This window comes from Miniopterus schreibersii (assembly GCF_964146895.1).
Source record: "Miniopterus schreibersii genome assembly, chromosome: 1".
Classification (NCBI taxonomy): domain Eukaryota; kingdom Metazoa; phylum Chordata; class Mammalia; order Chiroptera; family Miniopteridae; genus Miniopterus; species Miniopterus schreibersii.
Genome location: NC_138101.1, coordinates 142,863,822 through 142,874,832, shown reverse-complemented (window position 1 = coordinate 142,874,832; position 11,011 = coordinate 142,863,822). Strand labels below are relative to the sequence as shown.

The 11,011-nt window shown below is 50.6% G+C and overlaps 1 protein-coding gene across 4 annotated transcripts; it reads right to left on the bottom strand.

Annotated features, from left to right (window-relative positions):
• Nucleotides 1–250: 250 nt before the first annotated feature.
• On the bottom strand, nucleotides 251–10,746 carry IVD (isovaleryl-CoA dehydrogenase). 4 transcript variants are annotated; one of them, XR_013997570.1, is made up of 13 exons: nucleotides 10,359–10,567; nucleotides 9,256–9,345; nucleotides 8,974–9,025; nucleotides 6,965–7,134; nucleotides 6,419–6,512; nucleotides 6,077–6,213; nucleotides 4,672–4,768; nucleotides 3,361–3,454; nucleotides 2,769–2,850; nucleotides 2,136–2,240; nucleotides 1,956–2,028; nucleotides 1,070–1,287; nucleotides 251–986 (listed from the first exon to the last, which is right to left on the bottom strand). XR_013997570.1 is itself a non-coding variant. In XM_081118918.1 (12 exons), the coding sequence occupies exons 1-12, from the start codon at nucleotides 10,512–10,514 to the stop codon at nucleotides 1,154–1,156; spliced, it is 1,287 nt and encodes a 428-aa protein (XP_080975044.1). In that variant the 5' UTR covers nucleotides 10,515–10,746; the 3' UTR covers nucleotides 251–1,153. The 4 variants fall into 4 exon arrangements, 2 of the variants coding, with proteins under 2 accessions (XP_080975044.1, XP_080975045.1); XR_013997571.1 differs by adding an exon at nucleotides 1,461–1,836 and having other exon boundaries at nucleotides 251–1,287; nucleotides 10,359–10,555; XM_081118918.1 differs by having other exon boundaries at nucleotides 251–1,287; nucleotides 3,361–3,457; nucleotides 10,359–10,746.
• Between the last annotated feature and the right edge of the window lie 265 nt (nucleotides 10,747–11,011).

Here is an 11,011-nt window from a genome sequence, read left to right as displayed (position 1 = left end):
TCTAGCTCTAACACTCTCACCACTATGGACTTCCAACTTCTTTTTAAAAATTTCTGGAGATCTGGAAAAGGGAGGCTGAGACCTTTTCTCTCCTAAGGGCTGATTCCACCACCATGTCCCCCTTTCACAAATGAGCAGACTGGAGGGCAGGAGCAGGACCTGGACCAGTCACTCTCCATGGGGCTAGAGCCAGACAGGAGGCAAGTCAATTGCCTCTCCCCAAAAACACCAGTGTAGAAGCAGACAGGTCTGCTTCATAATATGTTTAATACAAAATGGCAGCAGCCACTGTGCAGTTGTAACAGAATTAGCCATAAGGTGTCCAGAGAAATGTATGCAGGCAGCCTTGGCTGGAGTTGAGCCAGTCCACACAGGCCCGCTGCCCAGTCAGCTGTGGGCTGTCACATGGCCAGGATGACGGTGGTGGTGGTGGCACAGCAGTGCTGAAGGGCTCAGAGGTGCTGCCAGAAGCCAATGTCAAACTAATCCTTTACAGTCATGCTGACCTTTGCTCCACTGTAGCCTAGATAGCACAGGTTCTGAGATGCCTATCCACAGAGCTCCACCCCAGAATGGTGGGATTTCAGCCCTAAAGAATGAAGCCCCTGGAGGAACACAGGGGCTGTGCAGAGTGGGTGCCTGCTCACAAGATACTGGGTGCTGATGCCTCTAAAAATCAGCACAAACAAGGGCTAGGTTTCAGTGTTTTTTTTTGCTGGAAGAGGCTACCACGTTCAAGTAATTAAGTAGAGGCTCACCCTGCCAGAGGCTCAGCCAAGAAAAAGAGGTGACTGCCTGCCTGGCCCCACGTGACCACCCTGGGAGGTGGGTGCATCAGGATTGGAAATTAGAGAGCGAGGGCACAGGGTCACTGAAGCCCATCCCAACAGCCTTACAAAAGCCATCATGCTTCCTGCCAAGTCCATTTTAAGCCATTGAATGCTTTTCCTAGGCTGGTTGGTGTGGCTGGCCTGACTCTGAGGCCACTGCTTGGCAGCCATTGTAGAGAACTCAACCTCACACAGAGGCCAGAGGGCTGATGCAAGGAAGGGCAGCCAAGCAGCAGAACTTGCTTCAGGCAGGGGAGGACAGCTGCCACACCTCTACTTTCAAAGGCCTCTAGGTACTGAGAAATGGAGTGAAGGTCTTGGGGTTAGTGGAAGTCCATGTTGAAGGCTCTGCCAATGACCAGCCGCCTCACCTCACTGGTCCCACCACCAATCTCATACAGCTTGGCATCTCGCAGAAAGCGGCCCATGGGAAAGTCATTGATGTAGCCATTGCCACCTGTAGTCAGGATTTGGGCAGAGAAGAAAGGACAACAGGAAAAGCAGTGGGCAGTGGGCAAAGCAAGAGAAGTAAACAGAAGGCCAAGGATACGGAAACAGGCCAGAGGAAGTGACTGATCAAAGAGAACCAGCAAAAGGTGGTGAGAGGGCGGGTTATGGGGAATACCTTACTTGGGAGGGCAGTGGACATCAGGCTGGAAGGCCCCCATGGTGCAGAGGATAGCAGGAAGGAGGGGGAGGACCACTGGCAAACATGCAGAAGAGGAACAAGAAGACACTGCACAGCACTCTGGGTGCCAGGCCCAGAGAAGCCAAGTAATTTGCACAAGTCACAAAGCTGGTGAGTGGTAAAGGCAGGATTTAAACCTAGGCCATCTGGCTCCAGTCTGTGCTCTTAACCACTGTGCAGCTTTGAAACAAGGCTGTCCCACCTCTGAGGCATCTCTCTCCACCTTCCAGTGTCCACAGGACTAGGTGAGGAAGATGTGAGGGAGGCGTTGCTGCCTCCAGCAGTTTTCTCATTTGCTTTTCCATGTTCTCCTAGTAACTGGGGAAGAAGCAGCCTAACAGCGCCAGCTCAGCTGCAGCTAGCTGAAGCTCAGAGTGAGGGGTGAACAGAAAACCTCTTGGAAACAGGCAAGCCCTGGGGAGGGTGGGGGCACTCACCTAAACACTGAATGCCATCCAGGGCTACCTTTGTGGCACACTCAGCTGAGTAAAGAATCACACCCGCGCAGTCCTGTGGGAGGAGGTCCCACGTCAGCAGAGCCCAGTCATGGCCATGCAGAGAGCCAGAGAGTGAGTCCCAGTAACCCGCCTACTGCCTCCTTTTGGGCTGGCCCTTACCTTGGGGGTGCAGTGGCCCTCATCACAGGCCTTGGCGACATTGTAGACATACTGCCGAGATGCCATAAGGCGGGTGTACATGTCAGCCATCTTCCCCTGCATCAACTGGACACAAAGGGAGATCACAAGTCAACTTTCCTCTCAGACACTCTCCCTAGTTACCAAAAGCAGATAAGTAGTAGCAACGTGACAGCCAGAATGGGGACATTAGGGCACAGAGAGCAGATAGGACTTGCCTAGGATGAGAGAGATGGTAGAGGGCTGCTGCTGCACCTGGAGATGGCCCTCCACCCACCACCCTCATTAACATCCTGCAGTGTCTTCAGACCAGAAAGTGTGACTGGAAATGCTGCTCCCTTTCCCCCATGCCTCCCCAAACCTGCACGCCTCACCCTCCAACCTTATAATGCTTAGTTCATTCATCTCAAACAGGAAGTGAGGAGACATGTGATGAACTTCCTGACAACTTCCAAAGCCAGGTAGCATGCTGAAGAAGCCTACATCCCAAACATTCAAACTCATTCTGCTGGGGAAGGTTGGTAAATGCCCATAGCACACGCCCCCATGCCCTCATTTGTTAAAGAAAACTTGAACCCAATAAAAGAGCATATTTCAACAAAGCATTCTATTCACCTGGAAGTGGCCAATCTTCTGGCCAAAGGCTTCCCTCATATGCAGATAGGGAATGGTGTGGTCCAGGACAGCTTGCATGATCCTGTGGAAAGGAGAAAGACATGGGTGGTGCTTCACTGTCTCCCCTGCTGCCAGCTGGGGGGGGGGCAACATGCCAACGTGAAAAGGCCTGGGGGGGACAGTTCAGCGAGACAAGGAGCTGGAGTTCTAGGGAGGAGAGAAGGAGAACAAGGACACTTGTCTCCCCGGCTCAGTCACTGCACTGACTGCCCAGGACTTGTGCCCCCGCCCCCTCCCTGACCAGACAGAGTGGCAAGACTCCTGCGCAGTGGGGCCTTAGAACATGGGTGTCCTGTTTCACATCCTGAGTAACTACGTGGTATTGCTCCTCAGGCCTTTTGTCTTTCAAAGAATGATCTTTCCCTTCAGTGTGAAGAAATTATACCTGGAAGGTTCTTTTTATTCCCAGGAAAGAGAGTACATTGGCGTGGAGGCAGCTCCCCTTATTCCACAAGGGGAAGGCTGCAGCTGCTGTTTGCCAGGGAGGCTAAAAGCCCAGCTCCCCCACCCCCACCCTGAGCCTCACACTCACCCAAGGGGCCCACCAGCCAGCACCAGCCGCTCCAGGTCCAGCCCACTCATCAGCACGTAGACGCCCTTACTTAGATGGCCCAAGATGTTGTCAGCTGCTGGGAAAAGTGCTGGTCAGAGGGAAGAGGGCTGTCCACAGACTCCTCATTTTTATAAAAGCTGCTAGGTTTGGTACCAAGGCTCTCATACAAGGCACTAAAATATGTCACCTGACCTTCAACTAGGGTGGTTCTGGGTGAGAGAACAGGTTGGAGTTTACTACTTCCAGTCAGAAGTAGAGCTTGCTAGACAGACACCCCCACCCCTCCATACACACACCATCCACAAGATCAGACACAAAGGCCCAAAGGCTCAATCCTTAGGTCTCCTCCTCTGCTGCCTTGGATCGGATATAAGAAAGGCTAATTTGGTCTAGAAGTCATCAAAACCCTTCCTAGTATTTTTACACCTGTGTCCATAATTACTCTCCCTCAGGTTGAGCCTTGCCCTGGTCCAATATTACCCGTCCCCTCCCCTCCAAGGGTGGTCCATGGAAGAGTCATTGTTCAGGAGATGGGCAATTCAATACTAGTGACAGAAACTGCTAAGCACCTCTCCACCCCGGAAGCAGGACCTTGGATGACTTTGGAGTGTTTTCCTGCTTACAAAGGAGGATTTGCACTGATCCCCCACTCCCTTGATGCTCTTCGTAACCAAAGCACACTTTTCTCAGGTGGTGGATCATGGGGGCGAGGGGTGGTCTATGACTGAGGTGCAGAGCAAACCTAGTCCGTGATCAAATCTATGTCCTTGGTCTGATTAGCACATGAAGGGTGTGTTGGCTCTCCCACAGTGTCACATTTTCAGTTACACTTCAGGGGAGAAAATACTCAAACTGAAATGCCTTCCCTTCGTTGAGTCTGGCTTCCATCAGTGTATTTGAGTGGTTTTTCAACATTGTTAATGAATATCTCACACAGGATGTACAGGGAAACATACAAATAAGGATGTCTGAAGGACATTAGTGGGCAAGAGATCTTATCTTTCTATTCGATACTGGAATCCAACCCTAGACACAGTGTGCTATCCACATAGGAAACACCACCTTTCACTGCAGCCACAGTCAGGCATACAGGGCAAACAGCTGCCCAACAGCCCCAGAGTCCCACACATATGGGTCAGTGGGCAAGTGGGCAAGTACAGCAGTGGGCGGGCCCACCATCTAGCCACAAATCATTGGTAAGCTAAGAATGGGGAGGCTCTCTAACCCAGAGATGGACTTTCTCAACTTATGAACGGGTCAGGACAGGGGCTAACCCTTTCTCGGACTCACCAGGAACCTTGCAGTCTTCAAAGATTAGCTCACAGGTGTTAGAACCCCTCATTCCCAGTTTGTCCAGCTTCTGGGAGGTGCTGAAGCCAGGCATGCTCTTTATGGAAACAAAAGGTGGCCTTGATTATAGATCAGGCCGCAAGGAGGTCTAGTAAAGGGAAGACGCCTGCAAAATACCCACCTTCCCATCAAATCCCAGTACTCCCACGGCACATCAATATTCTACTTCCAGGAGCCCCACCCTGTACACAACTGCTCCACTCCTGGAAGCTCCAGCCCTAACACCCCACCCAGACCTTAGCCTTCTCTGCTGCTAGCTTGCATTCTCCCCACTTCTCACAGGGGAACTTCTTTCTCAAAAGCCTGATGCCTGGGGCCGTCCTGACCCTTCCTGGCTTTGTTTCCTTTCCTTAGGGAAATCATTTCCAAGACATTCTCACCAGCCCATTCATTTCCTTTGGCCCTTTGTTCCTCTGCCATTTGTACCTAATTGAATCCCAGCCGGGATCAATTTAACTACCTACCTGCTTTGACCTGGACTGATCAGATGCAGTGTGCATTGGCAAGCGCCCAGAGTGAAAGTCTGGTTTCCCTCACCTCCTGGCTGATGAGAGCAGTGTTGCACAACCTTGAGATTTCTAATCTCAGCCAGGCCCTTTGGGCTACTCTTGTTCCCCAATCCTAGTCAGCTACTTTCCCCTCTTCCTAGGAAGGATATTGCAAACCTTTATGACACTAATTCATGAAGTTGTCTACCAACTCACTCACCTCGGTCGTCCTCAGCCCTCACGGTGCCCTGGCCTTCCACCTCAAGGTCACCAGGCAGATCTTCCTCCCCCATCACCTGTAACCAGCCTCCCTCAACTCTCCACTGTGTTTTGTTCACTTGCTCAGACACATTTCAAGGTCTCCTTCTCCTATTTTCCTTTCTCTTTACCAAAAATTTGCTCAGTTCTCTCCCATTCTTAAAAACAAACTCAAACTCCCAACTTTTCATTCTAACTCCTGCTCTATCTCCCTCTTGCTTTTATTGTCAAGATTTGAAAGGTGCAATCTCCATTCATATTCCCACTCCCACTTCAGTCTTCCAAAGCTGCTCTCAGCAGCCCCCTGATGACAACTTCATTGTCAAATCCAGTTGTCTCCTTTCAGTCCTCATCATCCTGGCCCTTTGGGTGGTCCAGCTCAGTGGCCAGCTCCATTGATCTCAGACTTGACCCATCTTCCATGGCCTCCACTTTTTCACCACCCTCCTTTCAGTCTGCTCTTCTGCCTCACCCTCACCCCAGGGAGCCTTGACAGAGCACACAGGATTGATCACGTTTGCCATCAGCTGAAGGGATCTATCTCTGGCACCACTGTCAGGAGACAAAGGCCTCCCACCGTCCACTCCCCCTTTACTCACCTTCTCCACGATGAAGGCTGTGATGCCCCGAGAAGCTGGTACAGCAGCCGGGTCTGTCTTGGCATAGACGATAAGGACATCGGCATCTGGGCCATTGGTGATCCAGAATTTGTTGCCATTCAGGACGTAGTAATCTCCTAAGAACAGGAATTTGGCTACTTAACACCAGCCATGTTGGCCTGTCTCAGCCAGTCAGCCCACAAACCTAGTGCTAAGCAGAAAGCTGCCCAGCTGGAAACAGTTCTAGAAACCTAGCAGAGGCCAACCTCAATTATTGCTCCCTAACCCTGAGCAGGTCTGTCCCTCTGTCCCTTTCAACTCCCAAGTCAATAGAGGACTCACCTTTCTTTTCTGCTTTTAGCTTCATAGAGACAACATCAGAGCCAGCATTGGGCTCACTCATGGCCAGGGCTCCAATATACTCACCACTGATCAGCTGCAAGGAAAAACCCAAAAGGCCTGGTTATGACTTCAGAAATATCTATAGGAGCTCAGATACTTATTGCCTATTCACATGACACCGCTTCAAACTTCTAAGACCAGGGTATTGGTAAGTCTTACAAGAGAAGCCCAGTATCTGTAAGTCTGAAAAAAACCTCTCCTTTTCTTAGTCCCTTTGCACAGGAAGCAAGTCCTAGTCTTCAGTTTCTGAAAGTGCTCTCTACAGATGTTGTCCAGTGATGAACTCAGGAGGTCTGGCCCTATTTTTAATTTTTTTGACTGAAGTATTTGAAAGCAAACACCTGACCTCTTCCTAACCATATCTGGTTCAGGGCAGTGGGCTACAGAAAGCAAGTCTGCCTGGCCCTTGCCAACAGGGGAGGGTGCCTCGTGGTTGGTGGTTGCACTGTGAGATCAGCGTGTGTTTCTCCATTCCCATTTCCTCACCTTGGGGAGGTATTTCTCCTTCTGGGCCTCATTTCCATTGCGCATAATTTGATTGATGCAGAGGTTGGAGTGGGCACCATAACTGAGTCCCACGGCTCCAGACACTCGGGATATCTCCTCCATCACCAGCACATGTTCCAGGTAGCCCAGGCCAGAGCCGCCATACTGGGCTGGGAGTGGAGGTTGTTCAGGGGAACAGAAAAGGCAGCCCAGATTAAACCAGGACATTGACAGGAACCTAACATTTATAGATAGCAGAAAAATACCTTGGTAGCACCTATTCCAAGTTCCTGCTGACAAAGTCAACAGGTTGATGCCATGGAATTTACTTACAAACACACAGAACCAGCTATGTCTGCTGCCTCTGTCAGCTGAGGGGGTTCAGAAAACAGTCATTGCAACTCCCACTTTATCCCAGACAGACCTCTTAATGAGGACAAGAGAACCTGAAGTGCAGAGGCGGATGAATGAAGAAAGAAAAAGGGCAATAAACAAGAGGGAAGATTAAAGCAGTAAGAACAGATACAAAGCAAAGGATGTGTGTATAAAAGGCCTACGGTGAGATTTTCATAGCATAGGTTTGGACCTAAAGAAACAGGCTATCAAATCAACACACTGTGCACATTAAACTTACATAATGTTACATGTCAGTTATATCTCAATGAAAAAAGTTAAAAAAAAAAAGAGAGAAAAGGAAAAAAGCAAGATTAGTAACAGGGAACAGGAGAACCATAGCCTGAGAGAAAATATGGTGGGCAGTGCAGCAGAAGGTGGGAGAGATGCTGGTAGGGAATTTCAGAACTCCTCATAAAAATGTGCCTTGTCCTTGGCAGTAGATCTAGAATCAAAGTGGCTGGGTCATCTGGTACCAACTGCTGCCCTGCTGTTTGGGTAAACCCTGGTGAGATCCTCTGCACATGTTCACTCTGATCAAGAAGTCAGGCTCATCCTAGACTCTCTGGAAAGGCTGGCCCTCCCCCTGCAATTCCAGGAAGGAAAGCCCACAGGTGGTGACACTGGAAACCAGGACAACCATGCAGAAAGCAGAACTCATATCTGGCATTCTTTTCAAGGTTCTGATTTGTAACTACCTCTTTCTACCATCTGATTCAGAAGCATATTCTTTTGGGGGGTTCATAAACCCATAAGACACAGTGGAAGAAAGAGTCTTGTTTGGAAGTTCCCAGTGGCCTTCCCTCTACTATTTTCCATTAAGGTGGTCTAAATTAATTTTTAAGTGGTTTCATTTTATCATTACTCATGATGTAACTTTCTATGACCAGCTCAAATCCAAGAACTGCCTCTAAGTAGTAAGGGGAAGATGTAAGGAGAAGTATATTGTGTTCCACCTCTATTCCAATGCCCAGTGAATATAAGCTGAAGCAGGGTGTGCCAACCAGGCTTTGGCTGGTAAGGCCATAGGTTCATCTATTTACTGGCACAGCAAGCAAAGCTGGGCCTCGCCTTCAAAGGCCAACATCCAAATCAGAGCCCATCAGCTCCGTGCCCTTTAATCCTAGAAACAAGTAGTAAGTCCCAGAGGGGGACATAGGCCAGGCCCAGGAACAGCGTATTGAACATATATCATCTGGCCACCTCATGTGGAGGCTCAGATAGGCATCCCTCTCCTACATACCACCATCGGTTCCTAAATGAGCCCAGGACCATGCTGTGTGCCTAGATGCTATTGGTAGGATAGAACTCAGGGAATGGACTGAAGTACTAAGCTGCCAAAATCACCTGGGGGAGCTTATTAAGCATGTAGACTTCAAGAGTCCAAGTGATCCTGATCTAAGTGAACCACACTGGCCTAATCTCTTTGCCTTCTCAATGTCACTGCCTAAAAAAACAGAAGGGCTGACAGTCAATGGGTGCCTTGCCAGAACCAAGGGGGAGGAAGTTCTAGGTTTCTTTGAGTATAATCTTTTCACTCTTTTTCTGCTTCTTTTGGGACTGGTGTTAAAGGGCATGCAAGAGAAGTTCTCTTTAGGGAATGAGAGTATACTCACCAGAAGCTGTGATGCCCAGGACTCCCAGGTTTCCCAGCTGCTTCCAAAATTCCTGCCAACAGAATGGAGTGAGCACAGTGAGTTGTAAGAAGGTCGCCAGTCACAGGTGCCTGGATACTTGGAACAATGAAACCCAAATGCTTCACAAAAAGTGGCTGCATTTTTAAGGAGGTTTCATTCACCAGAAGACTATATGAGCTCTTTTAGGCTGCAGTGTAACTGCCAGCTCATCCCAGCTCCCAGACTGCCCCCTGCCCCCTCAGCGTGGGCCTCAAGACTCACTCGAAGGTTCTTGAATTCATTGCTTCGATCAATCTCATGGGCCTGGGGGGCTAGGTGCTCCTGAAGGAACTTAGCCATGGTCTGACGAAGCTAGAGGAAGAGAGGTGGACAGATGCTCTTAAACAGTACATTATTGCCACTGAAGATAGCATCTCCACTACTGAAGACACATTCAGGAAACAGGCCCCAAGACACCTCACCAAACAGAATCAGACTGAAACTTAGAGTTTGTGCTTCCTCAGAGATCATCTTTACCCCTTTTGGACCTGCATGAACCGACCCAAGCCAACCCTTCCAGCCTTCCCCAGTACCCACCCCCTTTTACTGTGCCCCCTTCAGTTCTAGGCGCCTGTCAGGCTCTTTTCTGCCTTTTGTCTAAAAGGGGTTACTCAAAGAGATTAGAAATTCCTCTTGGCAAGAAAGTTTGAGAACTAGAACTAGAACCGATTTCTGGTTCTCCGCGGTGATTTAAAGCTCTGCCCGTTGTCTGTAAACCCAAATGGGCTTTGGAATTCCCAGGGGTACTGGCACCTGCTCCCAATTGCCACAGGAAAATCGCCTGCGGGGGAGGCGGGGGCAACTGTGCCCAAGTGCACAGTCTTCTCCCTCTTGGAACGGTTACAGTTCAGCTCCTTTCCTAATGAGGTCTTTCAAGTATTTTTTAAAATCCTCACTCGAGGATATTTTTTCCATTGCTTTTCCGAGGGTGGGAGGGAGAGAGGGAGAGAGGAACAACACGGACGTGAGACACACTCTGTGGTATGGGATTACTGCATTTCAAAACCCAGAGGTGTGGATTTGGAAAAGATTTATTAGGAATAGCGGTGAACCTGTTTGAGAACCACAGCCCTGGCGTCAGGTGTAAGCGGACTTCAGACAGACCGAGGGTCCTTTTGCCACACACGGGTGGCCCCTCCCCAAACTCCACCAGAACACCATCGGTCTCCCAGGGGCTTCCTGTCCCACTCCTCATCTAACTCGCGCCGCCGGGCGCACGGCCGCTGCTGGGTGGCGGCCGGCAGCGGAGCGCGAGGCGACGGTGAAGCGGGGAGACGGGGGCAGGCGGGAGGCCTTGGGGCTGGGAAAAGGGCCAGGCTCCCTACCTGCTTCTGCTCCTCACTTAGCCCGTTGATCGCATCGTCCACCGCCAACAGCGAGTGGGCCCGCTGGGAAACGAGGCGGGCAAGCGGCGACAGCGGCGGCGTCCGCAGCCTCCAGCTCGTCGCTCGCGCGCCCAGAAGCCAAGCTGCGGCCGCCATCTCTGATTTCACGGGAGCCCGAGCTCCAGGGGAGGTGAACCCGCCCTACGGGCTCCACCAAACCCAGGCTTCGCTGCCCCCACCAATGGGCGAGGGGGGTGGATCTCCCGCAGCCTATCACTCTCCTCTACCGCTGAAGGGGGCGCGGCCCTCAACCGAGACCCGAGCTAATCAGCGGTGACCCCCGCCTGCCGCCCCGGGAGGCGGTGGGGAGCGCCCGGCGGCACCGCCCGCCTCAGCGCTAGGTTGAGTCTCCTTTAAGTAGAGTAGCAAGAAAAGTGGGTTCCTTTTCTGAGCGCAGGATATAGTATCTCCCCTGCGGGGAGGAGCAAGCGTTCAAACAGCTAAGGGGAAACTCCGCCAATGCCCAGTGTTTAGGAATAAATTGTTTTTTGTGGGGTTTTTTGTTTGTTTTAAATATATCTTTATTGATTTCAGAGAGAGGAAAGGAGAGGGAGAGAGAGAGATAGAAACATCAGTGATGAGTCATTGATTGA

Excerpts from the sequence above, each read along its gene's own strand:
- IVD (XM_081118918.1), bottom strand. The coding sequence starts at position 10,514 with ATGGCGGCCGCAGCTTGGCTTCTGGGCGCGCGAGCGACGAGCTGGAGG. Across the intron at positions 9,026-9,255 it reads ATGAATTCAAGAACCTTCGA|GAATTTTGGAAGCAGCTGGG; the intron begins GTGAGTCTTGAG and ends TTCTGTTGGCAG. Across the intron at positions 6,214-6,418 it reads GCTAAAAGCAGAAAAGAAAG|GAGATTACTACGTCCTGAAT; the intron begins GTGAGTCCTCTA and ends TCCTGTTCTTAG.